This window comes from Xiphias gladius, chromosome 8 (assembly GCF_016859285.1).
Source record: "Xiphias gladius isolate SHS-SW01 ecotype Sanya breed wild chromosome 8, ASM1685928v1, whole genome shotgun sequence".
Taxonomy (NCBI): Eukaryota; Metazoa; Chordata; class Actinopteri; order Istiophoriformes; family Xiphiidae; genus Xiphias; species Xiphias gladius.
The window spans coordinates 28,753,499-28,773,356 of record NC_053407.1 but is presented as its reverse complement, the minus strand read 5'-3'; the positions used below and the strand labels follow the sequence as shown (position 1 = coordinate 28,773,356).

The window sequence follows — 19,858 nt, the reverse complement described above, 5'->3', positions numbered from 1 at the left end:
GATCTAGCTATGTTGTCGAGTCCGGCGCAGTCCCGGCACTGACCGATCAGACCGGCGCTGGCGGCCAGGCTGAAGTCGGCAGAGCGCCGGTAGCGATGACAACTGCGGCAGAGGAACATGTCATTCTTCAGCTGGGAGGGATTCTGGGGAACCTGGGATAGATTTTAGATTATATGGAGATATTTATATCCAGTTCATATCCGAGAGTGGTCAAAGCACGATCTCAGACCAGCGGGGCTCTCTGCTCACCTTGAGCAGCTTGGCCACCTCAGGGTTAAACGCTGGTGTTTTGATGTACTGGAGGAACAGAGTGGAGATCCTCTTCCTTAGCCCCTCCAGACTGGCTGCCTTAACTCCCCTAGTCATCAGGTCCACTTCCCTGTCAATCAAATCCACGATGTCCCGGGTAAGCTGACACTTATGCTCCTGCACATTGGGGATACAGACAGTCATGCTACCAACAGTGACAGTAATGCTCATTTAAAACAAGAACTGTCGTATTGTGATGTACAAAAAAGGCATTATAAATTCCTTTGAAATGCTGTGTAGTAAGCAAAAACTTTTATTTTGAAGGGTACTTTATTGATGTTGTATTTCCTACTTTTGCTGTATTTTCTAAACTGTTGTTAATGTCATTGTGGTGCTGAAAGATAATCCTGGGAAATGTAGTTTTTGTCCAATACGCTATACAACACAACACACAGTCAGGTATGACATTTCATCTCATGTTAACTATCTAGTAGGACTCCAGATAGTGACTGGTTAACTTCAGAGTAATATCGTTTGCTGAACAGCAGCAGGTGTGAGTGTGTGGTACCTTGACGGTGTGTTTGAGTGTCATCAGGACATGGAGTCTCTGCTCCTGGCTGGCGGTGGGCAGGCTGACGTTGTTGTACAGATCTCGCAGCTCTCTGGCTCTGACGGTGTGTTGACTGTCCATCTCGATCAGTCGACCGTCTGCCGCTCGCCACTGATGAGGAGCCGCGGACTGAAACACACACCAGGGTACTGTCAGTACTACTGCTGTTGTTACTGCTACCTCTACAACTGATAATATAACTGCTACTGATATAGCTACTGACAATATTATTACTACTTTACTTTTCTATAAATAATAGTGTCATTATTAACACTATTCCTACAGCACAACTATAACTACTACTACTACGCCTAAACTACTCCAGCTTACTGGTATTACCACTATGACCACAACAACGACCGCCACCTACCACTGCTATTACTACTCCTATGGCAACTACTACTACGACTACCATTTTAACTTCAATTGCTGCGACTCCTACTACGTCTCCTCTTCGTGCTAAATTTAAATTTAAATGTTTTATATTTTACTCCTCTGATTTTAACATTGAAACTGAAAGAAAAGATTTAAGAGACTAGAAAATGCGCTCTAGTAGAGTGCAGACCTCCACCAAGGCCAATGTCCAAAAACATACACCGGAATTCGGACCTTGTCAAGGAAGTTCCTGATGGCTTTGTCGTAGTTGTTGCTCTGGACGGCGATGCGATGGCGTCCGATGGCGGCGATGAGCTGAGTCTCCTGCTCCAGTAGCAAGCAGAGAGCTGCCTTCCTCTCAGCTCCCTGCAGGGACGAATTGATCCGCTGTTCCTCTTCACACCTCCACTCTGAAACACACACACACATTTTTCATCATCACTTACAGCTGAACAACGAAGCGAGACCTTCCACACAAAGTGCCCCCCCCCAACCCCTCCCAGCCTACTCTCCAGGGCGTGGTACAGCAGATTGAGGTCTTCGCTTCGCTTTGGGTTCATCCAGCGTTGGCGCCGGTCTCTCAGCTGCTCCTCCTTCTCCTCCCTCCTCCTCCTCTCCTGCAGCTCCAGCCAGGCCAGCCGCCGGTCCCGCTCCCTCCTCAGCCGGTCCACCGCCTGCCGGGCCAGCCAGCGCCGAGCAAATGACTGCAGACAGATCACCTGGGTGGGTGACGAGATAGGACGTCACCACAGCAGTTGAAGCTAAGCAGAGGACCACGATGCAGAAAAACACTGAACGTAATCCTTGAAAAAGTCAAATTCATTATGTTCCATTATATATTTTTTTATGTTATTGTTTTATAATTTTATATTGTGTGTATATTACATACACTGTAAATATATTAGGTATAACACAAAGTTTAATATATTTTTATGTATGTGGTATTCACTGTACATACTTCTACCTAGTTTTCATTACGTACATTCTGTACATAGTGCACATACCATGGCTCCATGATTGGTTTTGTAGGACTCTAACAGCTTTACTGCCTCAAATTCTTTGCTCTCTGAAGACATGTTGTGAATTACGTTTTGAAAAAAATGTCTGAATGTAGACATAACCTGGAAATTGCTCCCAAGGGTGAACTAGACTTGTGGAGGTCCAAAAAATTTTTTCTGAGGTCTTGGCTGATTTCTTTTTGATTTTTCCACGATGTCAAGCAAAGAGGCATTGAGTTTGAGGGTAGTCCTTAAAATACATCCACAGGTGCAGTTACATCCGCAGGTACACCTCCAAATCGCCCATATGATGTCCGAAGCTTCTAAAGCCACAACAAAATTTTCAGAATTTTCCAAGCTGTTAAAAGGCACAGTCAATTTAGTGTATTTAACTTCCACTGGAATTGTGATATAGAAGTGAAATAATCTGTCTGTAAACAATTGTTGGAAAATTTACTTGCGTCAACCGGTAGGAGATGTCCTAACCGACATGCCAAAACTATAGTTTGCTAATATGAAATTTGTGGAGTGGTTGAAAAATTAGTTTTAATGACTTCAACCCTCAACTGTATCATTAGACTGTGCAGACTCTGTCTTTATCCACATTACAGTCTGCCTATGAGGGTGGGAAATCATTTCACACATGAAGTAATTTTCATGTAAAGTTACTGATGGCCTAAAATCCATCAGCTTCAAACTGTCAACTTATAAAGAACTAAGAAGCTTTATTTTCTGATTGACTGCCTTTTTAAAATGATCAAATTGGAATTTTGCAAGAAATTTCTACTTTAAATTAAAGTAGAAAAACATATGACGTATGTTAATTTAGAATTATTGATATCAATCGTCTCTAAGTGTGATCACATTGCGGCAAGATCACGTCACATAGGTCTGCTCAGACATGGATGTTTGTTCCTGTTTGGGCTGTTTGGTTTGTGTTTGTCTGTCTGATTAAGACATTTCCAAGAATGGTCTTATAACCGTAACCACCACGACTAACACACGACTTTTTGATTTTTTCCTCCAGTAACAGTTGGGCCAAAGGATGACTGTACTGATTGTCAGTTTGTACAAAATTTTATTCCAGAACGAGATATTTCAAAACTAAAATTAGATGTGGATATTCATGGTCACCGGAGGACAACGCCTTATGATTCTGGTGACACCCTGACTTTTGCTGCAGTATCGAAATCGAGAAAAATGTTCCAATTGAACACAAGATGATGATGCCATGAAGATATCGGCTCTAATTTTTACACAAGTGGAATTCAAAAGGACAAATATTATATATAAAAAAGGTATTATGTAATATAATCACACACACGCACACTCTGTGTTCACCCACAGCTCTCAGCCTCCTGTCGTGGTACTCGTCAGCAGTGATGTAGTTGCCGGGGACGACCAGCTTGTCGTTCACACAGGAGACGTAGCAGCCGATCCCGGTCATCTGGGTGGAGACGTTGACCGGACACTGCTGGGCCTGAGACTTCAACTCTACTGTCTGACATAGAGACAGAAACACAGACAAAAAGACTGACTGAATTCTAGGGGAAAGAAATTAACAGAACAGAACTTCTCTCCACAAAATTTTAAAAAAGACAAATGAAAACAGCATCTTCATGTAATGGATGAAACATCTCCTATCCATCCTTCTTTGGACTCAAGGATCTGAGACAGATAAGTTATCCTGGTCAAACATAAACGCACCTAATTTAGCTAACCAATGTGGAGAAAGAGGAGCCTCCTGCCCTGCAGACAGATTTTTACATAAGCTGCGGGCTGATATGGACGAGCTGTGTTATGCAGGGAAGCAGGACGTCTGTGAACATCTTGAAGCCACGGCTGAGGTCACAGGCTTCAGGCTGTTAATTGAGGTTCACTGCAGGAAAAATCAGCTGTTGGATAACATTTTACATTTTCCAAGCTTGTGACACAGATCGATGATGCTCGAGTAGCCTGAAAAAAATGTGTTAGACCTATTCATACATTTAATTATCAATGACCTTTTAAAGTCTCTCATCTCAGAGAGTCCAAAAGGACAGTGTACACATTTTACATGCATTTAGTTGGTACGCTTATCGTATAAGTGCCACTTTGTAACACTCCAAGACCACGGACACGACTAGCAACTAAAAAAAAGAGCTCGGTAAGCACAGTTACATTATTTTCCCCATGGAGGATGACTGACTGTCTGCTGAAGTACTGTGATGGACATTAACCTGTCCTGTTGAATCATCAAAAAAGAAAGAAACGCTGAGCTGAAAAAAATCTGTTTCGCTAAGAATAAAAAAAAACAAAAAAACAAAGGTCCAAGACTGTGTCCATAACAACGTCAGAGGAGAAGTCAACTACGAGTCCCAGAGAGCAACGCTGTATGAAACATCCAATCAGAGAGCCTGGGCGAAGGTCGAGTTTGACCTTTGAACTTAGAAACTCATTGGATAAACTCAGAAATTTGAATCATTTCACATTTGGATTCTGGCTGGCAGTGATTTGTCAGCTGATGAGGCTCTCAGGCTCTGAAGCCATTCCACGTTAATAGTTGAGGGACAAAAATGTGATTTGTCAGATCTGAATTTGAAGCCAGTTTTTATTTAAGGATAAAATAATCCCGATGTTCCAAATCTGGGGAGCCCGAAGAGCCATCATTAATGTTACCACTTCTGTGTGTGCTTTTCCTATGACAAGTCAAAACATCTGCTGCGAAAAACTGCTGTGAAGGCTTTCGAGAGTCAGATTTGTAAGATTTATTTGGACAAAAAAAAAAACTAAATGTACAGTACAAGATGAAGTTTTGACAAGGAAGAAACGAGAGTGTCTAACAGCATCTGAAACTCCCTGAATCGACACCTTTCCAACATCAGAATGGGGCATTGTAACTTTCGGGCCAGGTTCTTCCTTGCTGTTACCCTTTGTACGATTACTCGTCTCGCCCATCTCTATGGAGGCAAGCTTTTCACCCCACATTCTAGTTTGGACGTTCAGAACAGCTAAAACACTTCTGACATTAGATGGGGTCTGATAACATGTTTCACGAATTAATTTGTTTCAATCCTTCCCTGGTCTAAAATATGACTAATATGAATATTGTTAGCACAGCAGAAACTGATGAGAAACATACACTACATGTTCATGTTCCTGATAATGTTACTTTAGTTTTAAGAGTATTAATGTCAGTTGATAAAAATACAATCAATGCATACCACGATGGCGGGTGTGAAATTGTTTTCAGTTTCTAAAGGGGAATATGAAAGAAAACACCCGGGAACCACTGACATAGTATTGTTAAATTAACCAGGAGTCGACTGCACTAGCATTTCATTTACGGATCACTAAATTAAAACAGGTTGCACCAGACAAACGGGTTTTTATGTAGAGATTAGCTGTTACTAAATATTCACACCTACTAACTGCCAGGTAGAGGTGTTGACTGCAATAACTGATAAAAACTAAGTCGCTAATTTATGACCTGCTTACATTGAACCGTATGAGAGCTAATATTGAACATCTGACATGTCACTTGATCAAAATGGTTTTTAATAATTATGTTACCTGGAAGGATTTCAAATCACATTTCACAAACATAACCCAATTACACAATGCTCACACTGTACGGTTTGATCAACTGGTCACGTGCGGCCTCACACTATACGCAAACCCAGAACAGTGATCAGTTTCGTCCAATCACAATTCCAAATTAGTCTCATACCAAGTAAACAGCTTCATCCTCAAAAAGGGTGACAAAAAAAGAGAAGGACAGCGTGACTTTGTGCGATTCTACTTTGAACAGAAAGGACAGAAAGCAAGAATATGGTGCTACAGATGGCTGGAAGATGTGGACAGTCTGGTTTATCTTTTCTTATCTTTCTCAACACAGCAGACACAACGTTTCAACCAATACGGCAACGACATTAAGACAAGTTCACTACACTTTACAACGGATCTTGTGACAACAGCCACGTGGGAAATCAGACTGCGGAACTGCCAAAACTGCAGACAGCCGAGCAAAGTTTCCGACCAGCCGGAATACCATTTGATTATCCCATAGCCAGATCATTGCATGTTCAGGAAGTTAATCAGGTGTCACGACCACCGTTCGAAAAGCACATCACGCAACAGAAATTCTGCCTGATTCTCAAATTAGCTAGGCGTTCAAATCCTGGCTCCCTTATAAAGAAACCGCTTTAAAAAACATTCCTATAACGACCGTGGATAATATTGGACGTGCTGTTAAAAGGAATGAGAGCTTTGAAGAAAGAAAGGCAGGATCATGAGGCCAACAGGCTGCTATTGTTTGATGTGCAAACAGTCTTTACTAGAGTGACAGGTCTTCTCATCACACTGCTGACGACACCAAAGAGCAACAAAACAACACAGAGGTCTCATTACTGCAGTGGTGTGCGTCTTCACCTACGTACATCTGTAAAGAGCCAACCACCATCATTAGAGAAAGACAGAGAGAGGGGTGTGTGTGTGTGTGTGTGTGTGTGTGTGTGTGTGTGTGTGTGAGACATACTTGTGTAGAGCAGAGAGACACCTGCAGGAGGGTGTAGGTAAGTGAGTCATACACTACCTCCATCTGATGAGAGCACACACACACACACGTACTGAAAACTAAGTTTCTCAAACCAAACTACACCATGATCACAAAAAAAACAAAACAAACAGAACAGACCAAAACAGTCCTTTCTGATTGAGGCGGAAGGATTTCCTGTGAATTTAAAATGATTTCTTCCCGGGAAAGCATCACACTCCATCCCAGATTTCCAGGATTTCCTGCCCCGCCACAACTGCAAATAAATCAGTATGAAATGATATGTATTCAATTTATGATGTTTTTCTTTCATATTTATTAATGTATGTTCATATTCCTTCGTATTCCCTTGTATTCCTTTTAAAAGTACGCGATGTAACTTTGAGCTGAAGAAAAAAACAATAACAATTATCTGATCTTCTGCTGTAAATAAAAATGTTCTGAGAACTCTGATGCAGCTCAGGAGTCATCATGAGGACGTCCGCTATTAAAAAGCATTTGACTTTATAAACTCACTGACCATCATTTACTCCCTTACCTGATTGATCCTGTCGCCAGTCAGGAGATTTAAATAATTAATGAAGTTATTGATGCGGTTGCCAAGTGTTTAAGATGTGTACAGAATGGCTCTCAATTTGGAGACATGTATGTCGATCCTGCTGCTGTGGGATGACTGCAGGTATTCAATTAACTCAAAGAAAAGAAATCCTACATACGAACAATTGTGGGCAAAAAACAGATACACCAACAGACAGACATTTCTGCAAAACGTGTAAAGGACATTATACTGTAAGTAAGACTCAGGCATTAATCTTGTAATCACTCACTCTGCCTTAATTTATTGGCGATCTCAACCTTTAATACATGTCAAGTTGTAAGAGAAAATGAAAGCGCTGAAACTCAACGTGCTTGAAAAGGCATTTGGCGTGTGCCTCTGCAAACTAATGCCACACAAACTGTCGCTTTTGCACTCTCTGTAATGCTTGTGCACAAATGCGAAATGTGGAGAAAAGCACAAAAAGGAGAAAAGATTTTTTCCTGCGTGCGGAGGATCTTCAGCAATGATTGGTTTTGTGGTTTCCTTTAATTTGGCGCCGAATTTGTTTGGGCCGCGTGAGGATGAGGGACAGAGCCTGAAAGAGGATTTCTCCTGGTGAAAGCATGAGAGCTGACAACCATGAACCACACAGCTGGTCTGTAAGCTGCTAGCTGAAACCTGCAGGGGAGAAGCTGATCCAGTTACATCACATTACAGTAATGAACGCATCCCGGGTCAGGATGTAGCGACCAAAGTTAGGTGGCAGTGGTACTGAGGGTTGGAGAGGGCACCTTTGTGTTGGTGGAGAGACTTCAGTACACGAACACGCAGACACACACACACACACACACACACACACACACAGACAGACACACTCGCAAAAAAGATTCCCAGTTTCCCAGGTATTTTTCCCGGGAAACAGGATTTGATTTCGTCAAGAATTCCTGGGAAATAAAAGGATGTCAATTCCTGGCACTCAAAACGATTTCTTATTGGTTGGCAGGTATTAAAAATCCTAACACTGTGAAGTTCTGAGATCTGTTCCAAGAAGCGGGTTCACTCAGTTATCTGGATAACTTTGTTGAGAACAACATCCTCAAATCATAAACATGGTCCAATGTAAAAAGATGTTTTCCAGGTTGGATTCAGCAGAGTTATCCAGTAACTCAGTAGAGCTGCTTCTCAGAAGGTAAAAAAGTCTAAAGGCTCCGTGAAATGGGTGCTTGAACTTCCCGGAAAACAGTGGTGATCTTCAGTGGTGACCTCATGCCGCTGTCCAAAAGTCAAAACAATAATGTTGTTGATTACATATCCTGTCGGACCTGCTCGAGGTGCTGGTTTCCATAGTAACAGTGCTGATGCTTCACTAAAGTCACCAGTTAACAGTGAATGGTGAAACTAACCTAACCATGAGTAGAGATGGGTAGAACTGGTTCTTAAATTGGTTCTAGTTCCTGGTTGGTCGAAAACGAAATAAAGTGGTCAGAGCTGCTGTTGGTATTTGGGCATCATTCACTTGGTTATTACATCTGGTTGGTGTTTTTAGCTAAACTTTAAACTTTTATTTTTTCTTTTGTCTAGCCGTGGGTAGGGTTCAAAACTGGGAATTGAGACCCCAAAATCTGCTCCGCTTTCACCCCAAAATACCCGTGGCGTCTCTGGATTTTAAGCATGTGTGTGCCTGTGCATTCACATAGAGATGAACACCATGTACTGAAACAAAGGCGCTCTCTCCTAACGTCATTCCTATTACCATGGAACTGTTGTCCCACCTTAAACTGCTGTTATCATAGTCACACGATCAGCTTGTAACTTCCAGCTGTGTCTATGTTACTTTCCTTCAGTGGAATGTGACAAAGTACATTTACTCAAGTGCTTAACTTAAGTACATTTTAGAGGTACTTTACTTGAGTGTTTCCATTTTATGTTAGTTTATACTTCTACTCCTTTGTGCTTTTTACTCCACTACATTTATCTGACAGTTGAGGTTACTAGCTACTTTTCAGATTAAGTGACCCCTTGTCACATTTCAGTTAGCAGTTACACAAAGCCTGATTTCCCCTTTAAACTTCTTGTAGAAATAACTATTTGAGGCACAAAGAGGTGAAAATATCCAATTTTTCATAAGAAATCTGATTTAAATCCAAAAACGGAATAAACTTCTGTGTAGCAGAACTTTTTATTTTCTACTTTCCTACACCATTGATCATTAATCTTATGACGCCTAAGATTTACCTTGTCACTCTTTGGAGGGTTTTGACCTCTAGATTGGAAACCATTGGATTAATCTACCTGGATATAAAGTAGTAAAAAGTAGCTCCTCTCTAACCGGCGTCAACAATAAAACGCTGCTTATGCAGTGATGCATCAGTACTAACAATCTAATAATTTAAAAATAATACTAACAAAGATAGTCAACTTTTAAGAGGACTTGTTTGACTAACATTGACCGTACAATTATCCATACATCTGTTCTTAAAATTAAAGTTCACGATGAGATATCCTGGGAATCTTGGGATGAGGGTGATATATTCCCAGGAAGTAATGATTTTAAAAGTATGGGAAATCTTCAACCCCAATCATTGGCCTGGTGACCCATTTGTATGGGCAGCACATTAGGGTGTGGTTCTGGTTCCGTTTAACTTTAGAAGCCATCACAAGCAGCATCATGTTAAACAATGATTTCTACTTTATAAGGTACGCCTTTCCAAAACCAATGCAGTTTGATTCCTGCAATGAATTCTCCCTTCACGCAGTTTATAATGGCCAGTTTTTGATAAAAAACACTTTAAAGCGCCACTGATTCAAATTTATGGTCATTTTGGAGGAAGTAAAGTGAGTGCTGTTGAATTTTGTGTTATACTGAGAGGTGTTTCTAATACTTATTCAACTGTTACTAGCATAAATGGGATAGACAATATATTAAAAACGCATCTCAATATAACGATACTATTGATCAGCAGCACAGAGCTATGGCATCCAAAACGATCCTGTAGATTCTCCCTGAGCGAGCTGAAAATGTTTTTCTTAACAAAAACTATTGATGTATTTTCAATAATAAAATGCAGGAGAAATGCCACATTCTGTCTTGAGGGCGCTGTTAACATCCTTTTATTCTGTTTTGTTACACTGTTAAGTCTTTGTTTTGCTTGAATGTCGTTTTTGAGATCAGTCAGTTTCTGAGAAGCTACGGCTAAGTCGAGAAACAACAAAACTTTATTTTAACTGAAAAAATTAGAAATAAAGTTGACTAAATGTTGTAGAAATAAGAATGTTTGGAAGTAAAGAAGTCAATTTGAAAAGTGATGGATGATTTGATCAGCAGTGATGTAAAATGGGTCAACGTTGATTGTGTAAATTCTTAAACTGTATGATGTTTTTCCTTAAATGGATAAAATAAAGCAGAGAAAAGTCAGAATCAAACTAATCACTGTAAAACCAAGGCTCAGCAGAGAGGTGTTCCTGTGACCATTCATCCTTTGTCTCCTGGTTCAAGAAGCACAATTACACTCTCGCTCTCTCTCTGTAATTACATTGTTTAACTTGCACATAAGTGTCATGTTGTGTCTCATGCCTGAATGAGAATGCTGTTTTGTGGTAATGAGTGACCTTTAAATGCACCACACACATTCAGCTTCATACTGCAGCTCTGGTCTCATCGGCTGATGTTAGTCTGTTTTGTTTCATGCGGTTTTTAGTGAGATTTTAACAATGTTTTTCTATTTTTATTGTGTTTTACTTCCTCTTAGAGTCTGACACTCATATTTTTGTGTGATATTTTTACTATGAAGATCTGCTCTGTACCTGTGTGTCACGGCTGAAGACGATCACTCCCCTATCGGGTCTCCTCTTGGGCAGGGTCTGGACGGCAGTGTGGTGGTACTCCACCCCCGTCAGCCGGTGTCTGTAGCCGCCCATGAAAGCCTTCTGCTGGGGGGGGCGCTCGATCTCCACCACCACCTCCTGGAACACTCCATCATCTCGAAGTCAGAGAGACAGTAATTTGATTGTGTTCAGGGATCGATGTGCTGTCAGCGTATCGGAGTTTAGGGAAAGTGTGAAGTTTGTCGTCATTTTGTAGACTGTAAATAGTGTTTCTGTCAATCATTGTCTGGTCCAAAAGATCCAACATAAAAGATAGAATCAATTTTCACTCTTACATTAAAAACATTACAGTAAATGCATCAATATATTTGTCAATTCATATTATTTAACCGATGAATAAACAATCGATTTTAAATCATATATTTTTATTTTATATATTTTTATTGTTAGTTTATTTATGTATCTTTCAGTGAAAATATAATAGTCATTTATATATCTATTCTAAATGTATCACTTTAATGTCATGCTGTGTTTAACTTATTTGAATAATTGAATTCTTATTAATGATTATTATAATTATAATTGAGTATTATACGCCGTGGAGACGCAGGCCCGTAGGTGGTCAGTTTTGTTTGTTAGAGTAATTTATTTCTTTTAAGACGAAAACAGATTCATTAAAACAGCTCGTTACTAGACTCCATCTGAAGCCTAATGCCATTTTTCTCCATAAGTTAGTTTGGGATGAAAGAGTCGTCTCATATTCACTAATATACGTACGAGACTGAAGATGATAAACAGTGTCCTGTTTCTTTTACGGTTTAAGTATTGTTGTTTTGTAAAAACCTCTTATCAACACGTCATTTCTATTAGACTGCCACCAATTTGTTTTTGAGTCACAAATCAGTGATTATCATTATTATTTGTTATGGGGTCACATTTATTGCGATTTACATTGTTATCACCGGTACATTTACAAAAAATCATGTAGACGTTTTGATGCAAACTCTAAAAGGAAAACTCATAATACACACACAGTGTGTTAAAGACGGTGCAGAGAGCGGGCTGTTCGTACCTCTTTGCACTCGGACGGTGATGACGTCCGGCATGTGGTCATGCTCTGGGGGGCGAAGGGGGCGGAGTGGGTGGGCGTTCGGTTCGGTGGAGCTCATCTCCATCCGGGTGGAGCCGTGAGGCTGGACGCCAAGCTCCATCAGGCTCTGCTTCTCCTCCACCATCCTGCCTGAAAAACAACAACAGAATTTGGAAACAAAAAAATAAAAATGACTGCATCTTCAGTGGTAGGTCAGGGCCAGAGAATGGTGTCGCTTCTCACGGGGCCCAGCGGCTTTATGACGGCACGGCCTGATAGCCACTGCAGGACCTAGTGACAGGTCAAAAATTTCATTTAACATGAATGTTGGGCTTCCTGGGAATGCTCACCCAACTTTTGGCACATTTAACTGTGTGTTGATGACTCTAACTCAACTAAGAAAAAAGAGAGAAATAAGGGACTCTGTGTTTTTGCTGCACAGGATATTATTTCACCAAAATGTTTTGTTTTCGACTGTTTCTTACGTGTTTTTCACTTATCTTAGATGGAAAAATCCATATGAGATGCTTGTTAGTTGTTTTTCTTGTTGCATGTTAAATTAATCCTCCCCCTCCGGGTACTATATGACTGTGGAGTTATATGGTAAAATACGCCATTTTTCCCAGCAAGTAATCAAACCCAGAATTACTTTTCCATACAAAGTGCATCTCTGAAAAGCTCATTTTGGGGAGTCTACTGCAGAGGCTCCCAAACTGTGGGATGGGCGATGTGAATGGCCTGGGGGGACAATGTGAAGTTTAATGAATCTGATCAAATGCAAAACAAAAAAACAACCAAGTGCTCTGATAATGAGTAACCAAAATGACAAGTAAAGTACAAGATGGTCAGATTTGGACAGGTAAGAAATGAAAAACTGGTGATAGTCACCAATCAAACATGTCAGTCAAGTAAAAAACATGAAGAAACCAGTTTTGCTCGAGTTCATTGTCCGTTTACAAGGAGAAAAACCCTGGACAGAGTTTAACCTGATTTTTTCATTTGCACAACAAAAACTGATGATCCTCACCTGACTCACCTGCGGTAAAAGTGGACATCTGAAATTTATCTCCTTCTTTTACTAGTTTCCAACATACTGAGAGATAAATTCAAACGATTTACACATCAGGAAGCCAGGTGGGCTGAGGTGGCTTTAAATTTTGACATCTTCCAAAGACAGGGCATGAGAGAAACGAGTTTAGAGATGTGTCTCGGTGGCAACATCAAAACGTAATGTTCTACTAAGAGGACTGTGGTTGTGTTTGTGTTGACAGGCAAGAGTCCGTCTGGGATTCATGGTTACCGCAATTTAGTCATCACTCTCGCAACTCTTCAAGGCCGTCAGCTGCCAGAAAAAAAACACCGCCCAGTGTTTGTTGGTAGAGAAACAGACATACCATCCAGAGAGATCTGCAGCACCTCCACGGGAACTCTGAGCTCCGAGGCGAGGTGACTCTTCAGCTCCTGAATGCTGAGACCGATGGCGAACGCCACCGTCATCACGTGACCCTCCGGCACCAGCACCAGTTTCACTGCAATCACATACAGAGACACACGGTGATTGGTCCGTGGGTTTACCTCTGAAATTTGTCCTTTTGTAATGTTGTGGGAATTTTATCACGGCAGTCTGTTTTTATGACTGAAATTATACTGCTTTTTATGAGATTAATACAAGAAAACAAACTTGTTATTACTTATAAAGTGATTTTAGTGATGCCACTATGAAGGCTTTATATTCAGTGTCCATTCACTTGTTAGAACCCTCACAGGATATTGATCGTCATGTTGTATAACTCCTGTGTCAGGTTACCCAGAAACAGCACAACACGTCTTAGGTACTTCACTTCAACACACAGAAACTGAAATTCAAATGAAAATGAGCCATCTGTGACAGATGGGTTTGGGAACGTGTCAGTGCCACTGTCAACAGATCCGTCTTAGTGAGCCATAATCTGATATTGCAGGTTTTATCTTTACAATGGAAATACTATCACATGGAAATCAACAGAATTTCAATTGGAAGATAAATTGAAAGAACCCTATCAGGCAGCATCAGAACCAGTGTGATGATGAGTTTTTATGATCACTACAGAAACTTGTTATTGTGTTGTTTGTTTTTCATGTTTTATCTTCTACCATCCCTCAGCTTAATGCATAACATCCTGTCGCTGTCACTATTTAAGTAACATATTCTTTTATTTTCCTTTTCTTCTAATTATTTTCTTCACACATATTATTCTGTCATTTGGATCCCCATTACCTGTTACCTTTGCAACAGCTGCTTTTACTGGAGTCCATATTGATATTAATAAACAGTCTAGTGAGCAATTGTTTAAACTGACTTGAATACTTGATGGAACTTGCTTGATATAAATATTTTTATGACAAAAGTGTACATGTACATCACATACAGTAAACTGCACAGTTACAAATCACCATCACCACACAATAAAAAAAACATCAAAACCAAGCATATGATATACAAGACATTGAATAGAAAAACTGACAGTAAAACATTTTTTAAATGTAAATCTACCAAATCATTGTTTGGGGTTTCTGTGTTTTTTTGTATCATGCATATTTGTCCAAACACAGTATTTAACGTGTATGTTTATATTGTTTTGTTTGAAACTGTTGGTGATGAACATTATCAGATACGAGAGATATTTAGGACTGTTTAGGGTCCAGTTCGCATTTTCTTAAAATCTGTAAATCAGAGTCTCACCTGTAGCTGTGGAGTTTCCAACACTTTCTGTTGTCTGAGGCTCCCTAAGCTGCTTAGTGTCATCGGGCAGATTAGCCTGAGTTTCAGCCTCTTCCACGGTCTCCCGCACATCTGTACAGTCTAGACAGTTAAGATTACCGTGTAAAACTCAGACGAATTGCAACAAAAAAATTAGACCTGCCGATCACTGGATGAACAGCTATGAATATCAGCTGGTATTCTCTCAAATGTCAATCATCCTCGAAAATCCAGAGTCAGTCGGGCCACAGTATACTTATGACAGAGAAAACAACCCCCCCCCCCCATAACTCAGTTTTTCATCACACTGTCTTAATAATATCAGTCAGGGAATTTGAAACTTTAGGGGTTTATTTTTTAATATATCGGGTGCAGGATCCTTTGATTGTCTCACCGGTTTCTAATGAGTTTCCAACATTTTCTGCTGTCTGAGGCCCTCCGAGCTGCTCGGCGTGGTCAGGCAGATCCGCCTGGGTTTCGGCCTCTTCCGCCGCCTCCAGCACATCTGCACAGTCCAGAAAGATGAGAAGACACATCTGGATACCGGCTAAAATACACCCGTCGAACACCAGACTTGGATAGTCATTTTAATTTCTCATACAATGCATTATGGGATGTCTGCAACTGTGATTAGGGTTGAAGAGGCTGCACTTCACTCTTCCGAGCTTATCTCATTCTTTAAAGCAAGAGTTTCTATGAAAAGTTTTTTAAATTCAAATTTAAATTTAAAAGTCTATGAAGACGTGCAGTATGTCGTTGGTGGGACCATAGCAGCTGTATCACTGTCTGAGAAATAGTTAGCATCCATTGATCAGTATTTACGCGTATGGATTTAATATTGAAACGCTGTCAGGGCGTCCAGTCAGCCTGGACTCACCTGGGGTAAAAGTGGACTCACCTGGGGTACAAGTGGACTCACCTGGGGTAAAAGTGGACAGTCTAGACTCAAACGCCGCCTGACCTGGGGCCGGCCTTCCCGGCTCTCTGTCGTCCTCTGGCGGCTCTCCTGCGGTACCTCCACCTGGCTGCGGGTTTGCCGTCGCCGCGTTATCCCCCTCGTCTTCCGGCACCTCCTGATCTCCACCTGCTCCCCGCTCCGACATGGCGGCGGTGAACTGCGCGGCTGTCGCTGAACCGTTAGCTCGCTCACTGGGCTGAAACCGAACAGCGGGGCTTTATATTCCGCCAGAGTGCCGGGACCGCCACGGCGAGTAAAACTGGTTCACCGTCGGTCGTGTAAACTTCGCCTTTAATCCCGTTTTGTTTGTTTTTTATCCTATTTTCCTTATTTTACCGGGATTTTTGCGCTTAGCGCAGCGCAGCTAACACCGGGATCCGAACGTTATCTCGGTTTCCCAGGAAACGGCAGAGTTTACACGTTGCCGCAGCGACCGTAAACGTCACTCTCCGTGTTAAGTGGTTGAATTATTCACGACAGGGCGTGACACGAATTTCCGGTTTCCCTTGATCAGTTCAAAGTCCGTTGTTTTTTTTGTTTGTTTTTTTTTAATTTCTAGCGGACAGGGGTGTAGCGCGAAACTCTGGGCCCATATACACATGGGCTCTCACTGGGGCCCCTCGCTGTTTAGTGGTCCACTGCCAAGCCTGTACCGGTAACTGAATCGGCGGGTGCACGCCCCGTGCTTTCTTAGCGCTCATCGTGGTGATCGGTAAATTCACTTTAAAGAAAGTCTGCACAGTCTAACACCTCAGCATATCGTCAGCCTCTTTTCTCGACCTGAAGTCAGGCCCGGAAGTGTTTGGACGGCGACGCAATTCCCCTTAATTTTGCCTCTGTGAGCCACCACGACGGATTTGAAACGAAGCCGTCAAGATGTGATCAGCTTTACCTCAAGAGGTTTAACAAAAATACCCCATTTACCTTTTAAAAAGTTACGGCCATTTTTATACATAGTCCCTCATTGTCAGATGCTAAAAAGTATTTGGACAATCGACCGGGGATCAGATTCGTGGCCAGGTGAGGCCTGTTCCCTCGTTATTTCATGACAAATGAAGCAGAGAGAAGACCCTGGAGATGATTCCACGTGTTGAATTCACATTTGGTGGCTGTTCATGGAGAACCTCAACAAGATGCAAAAAGGAGGAGGCCATGACGAGGCTGAAAAACACAAAACAAACCTATCAGACAGATGGCAGAAACTTTAGGAGCGGCCAAATCAACAATTTAGTACATTTTTAAACAAATACACTGATTAAGTTAGAACAGGTGAAAAGTTTAAACGGGGACTGTGTCAGGGAGGAAAACCAGTCTTATTTTAGTCGTTTTACATCCTCCCTCTGCGGACAGTGACAGTATAGGAGCTTTACGTTGAGCTGCACGCCTCTATTTCAGTCTGTGAGCCAGAGGAGGCGACATGGCGGCCCCCGTAAAGCTCCACTAATCTGGTGCTGGGCATCTGCTGGATCCCCAGGGATCAAACAGCCAGCGGAGCAGGAGGACCAGGTCCCCTGTGTAAACCTGACACACGCAGGTATTCGTTCAGGGGCGGCCCAATGGTCATGTTAGCGGGTTCTCAGGATCACATTCAGACACTCCAACACAGAGCGGGACCTGACGGGTTAACACATCCGGACTCTTTTGTCCCGTTTTTAAACAAGGGATTCGGTCCATCCGGGTCCGATGTGATCCTTGCCTGCTTGATTGATCACATATTCATAGCGGAGGCTATAGAATACGTGGTGAAGCTGCAAGTTAGGTGCCTTGCTCAACGGCACCTCGGTGGTGGCACTACAGTAAAAGGATGAAAGGATGTGATGCAGAATGGCAAGTTACAAAACAGCGTAAGATATGACAACAGGACGTAAAACAACCCTGCAGTGTGAGGCAGTAACTGTTTTTCTGTGTGTGCAGTGGGTTTATCATTGTTGTGAAGTTGTGAACGGTAACACAAAACAAAACAAAACAAATTAGCCTAAAATCGCTAAAAAACAAAACAAAAAAAAACCTCGGTAGAGCCGAGGGGAACCGAGTGAAACCTTTCATATTGCAAATACTACGGTTGTTATCGCTGCTTTGAGCAGCATCCTGCTGTTTTAGGTTGAGATGTTAATGTGCCCAGTTACCCTGTCCTCTGCGTTTCATAATTTCTCATCCACATCACACCTTACGTCCTTCCTATGTCCTCTCTTGCTCCCTTTCCTCACCCGGCTCAAGTCTTCTTTCGGAGAGGTCATCCAGGCATTAAACCAGGCGCCCAGTGTCGAATGCCCAATTTACCCAGGGCCTAATTTTGTGTTATGACAGGCTCTGAGCTTACATTGAACTTTTTTTTTTTTTTAAATGGCCTGTAAATACACAGAGTTTTGGTGGCGGTTGCTTTTTTTTGTAGTTACAACAGAGTTCATGAACTCTGATTTTGTGTCAAAGCAATGAAAATCAGCCCACGGCTCAAGTCCACACTGACTGCTGTTGTTCTGACTGTGTGAAGAGTTTTGAAACAGCGAAGAAATTGAGAAATGCGTGTCACCAACAGACAAACAAACAAAAAAAAAAACCCCATAAAAACTGGGATCTATAAGTTGTGGCGTGTTTTTTTTAGCCAGTCACCTGCTTTGCCTGCGAGTCCATGTCACTGCTGCCGACCCAAACAAACACACTAACGCTGCCGCCTGTTGCTAGATACAGACGCACCAGTTGGACTTCAGTTTTGAAATTGAAGCGGAGACTCATCCTGCCTTTTTGTCCTTTTTGGAAAACATATCATCTAAACTGTCAAGAGAGCGGTTGCTCCTTGACCGTCCTCTTTGTGAGACATGTCTTCCGCGGCTGGGTTTGCCCAAACACGAGTGTCGGGCTCTGTTAGCGCTTCAAAGACTATTCTTCACTATTGGAAGAGTCAGACAAAGCCTGATATTGACAGACATGGCCCCTTTGTGATCCAAATTATTACACATGAAAATTTCTACTAGCGTCACGGTGAGAATACGCTGCCTCGTGTTTCTTTGTATTGCAATCTGTATTTTTTATGGTTCTTAGTTTCGTTTTCAGTTGCTCATATTGTGCCCAGTTTGGGCTGTTTGTTCTATTATCTGCTCTTCAATTATTTCCTCTTAGATGCTGACTTGTGTCATGCAGCGGTCTCTATTTTTTGGAGAGGCTAATAAAAACACCGAGTATTGAAAAAAAAAAAAGATTTGCCATTTACGGAAGGTTTTTCCTGGTTAAGTAAAGCTTTAAAAAAAATAAAAGAAACAGAGGTAATAAAACCAGGCGAAAGCAAAGAGAAAGCAAAGAGAACTTGAACCGGGCCGACGAAAGTCATTAAAAGTCAATAGACCAGAGTCACAGACAGCAAATCACGACAAGAAACAATTACAAAACTGTTTCCTCATAAAGGAAGATTTAAAGCCTGGATTACAGAAATGGCACAGACCTCTGCTGTCGCCTGGTTGCCCAGTTTTCCTGCAGCTCTCGCTTTACCGCAGCCAACGTTTCACAAGGCGTCCATCATCTCATATTTCTTAGACAAAGCAGTGGAGGGAAAAAATAGACCCGAATGATTTCACCCTCCGCGAAACAATAGACGGCGAACTTGTTGGCTGCGCCAGTCCACGGCCTAAGCCCCAGATTTCCGTGGGATCTTGAATGTGGGATTCGCGCCAAACACGCCAAAGACCCCGGCTTAGCTCACACAATAGCACATGTAACCCGGCTATATTTAAGACCAGCGGGCCAGGTGTTGTCCTACACACCCCCTCGCCGTTTTTCTGCAGGCAGCACTGCCGGGCATCTCGAATCAGGTCACACATAAATATATAAACACTCTGTTTGACCCCTCGGCGAGCGCTGCGAACATGCCTCGCGGGTGAGAATTTTTTAGGCGTACCCGCGAAGACATTCAGACGCTCATTTTTCATGCTGCTCGTTTCGCTGTCATC

The 19,858-nt window shown here is 41.9% G+C and overlaps 1 protein-coding gene across 1 annotated transcript in view; it reads right to left on the bottom strand.

Moving 5' to 3' along the window:
* Positions 1 to 16,575, bottom strand: part of iqub (IQ motif and ubiquitin domain containing) — an 18,542-nt gene extending 1,967 nt beyond the window's left edge. Inside the window, exons 1-12 of the mRNA XM_040133337.1 lie at positions 15,879 to 16,575; positions 15,354 to 15,464; positions 14,942 to 15,061; positions 13,614 to 13,748; positions 12,202 to 12,369; positions 11,109 to 11,284; positions 3,578 to 3,733; positions 1,743 to 1,953; positions 1,469 to 1,644; positions 818 to 988; positions 250 to 426; positions 1 to 152 (exon numbers count right to left, since the gene is read on the bottom strand). The exon at positions 1 to 152 is cut by the window's left edge and continues 97 nt beyond it. Of these exons, the coding sequence (XP_039989271.1) occupies positions 1 to 152; positions 250 to 426; positions 818 to 988; positions 1,469 to 1,644; positions 1,743 to 1,953; positions 3,578 to 3,733; positions 11,109 to 11,284; positions 12,202 to 12,369; positions 13,614 to 13,748; positions 14,942 to 15,061; positions 15,354 to 15,464; positions 15,879 to 16,062 (1,937 nt within the window). The 5' untranslated portion in view covers positions 16,063 to 16,575. The remainder of the gene's footprint in view (positions 153 to 249; positions 427 to 817; positions 989 to 1,468; positions 1,645 to 1,742; positions 1,954 to 3,577; positions 3,734 to 11,108; positions 11,285 to 12,201; positions 12,370 to 13,613; positions 13,749 to 14,941; positions 15,062 to 15,353; positions 15,465 to 15,878) is intronic.
* Between the last annotated feature and the right edge of the window lie 3,283 nt (positions 16,576 to 19,858).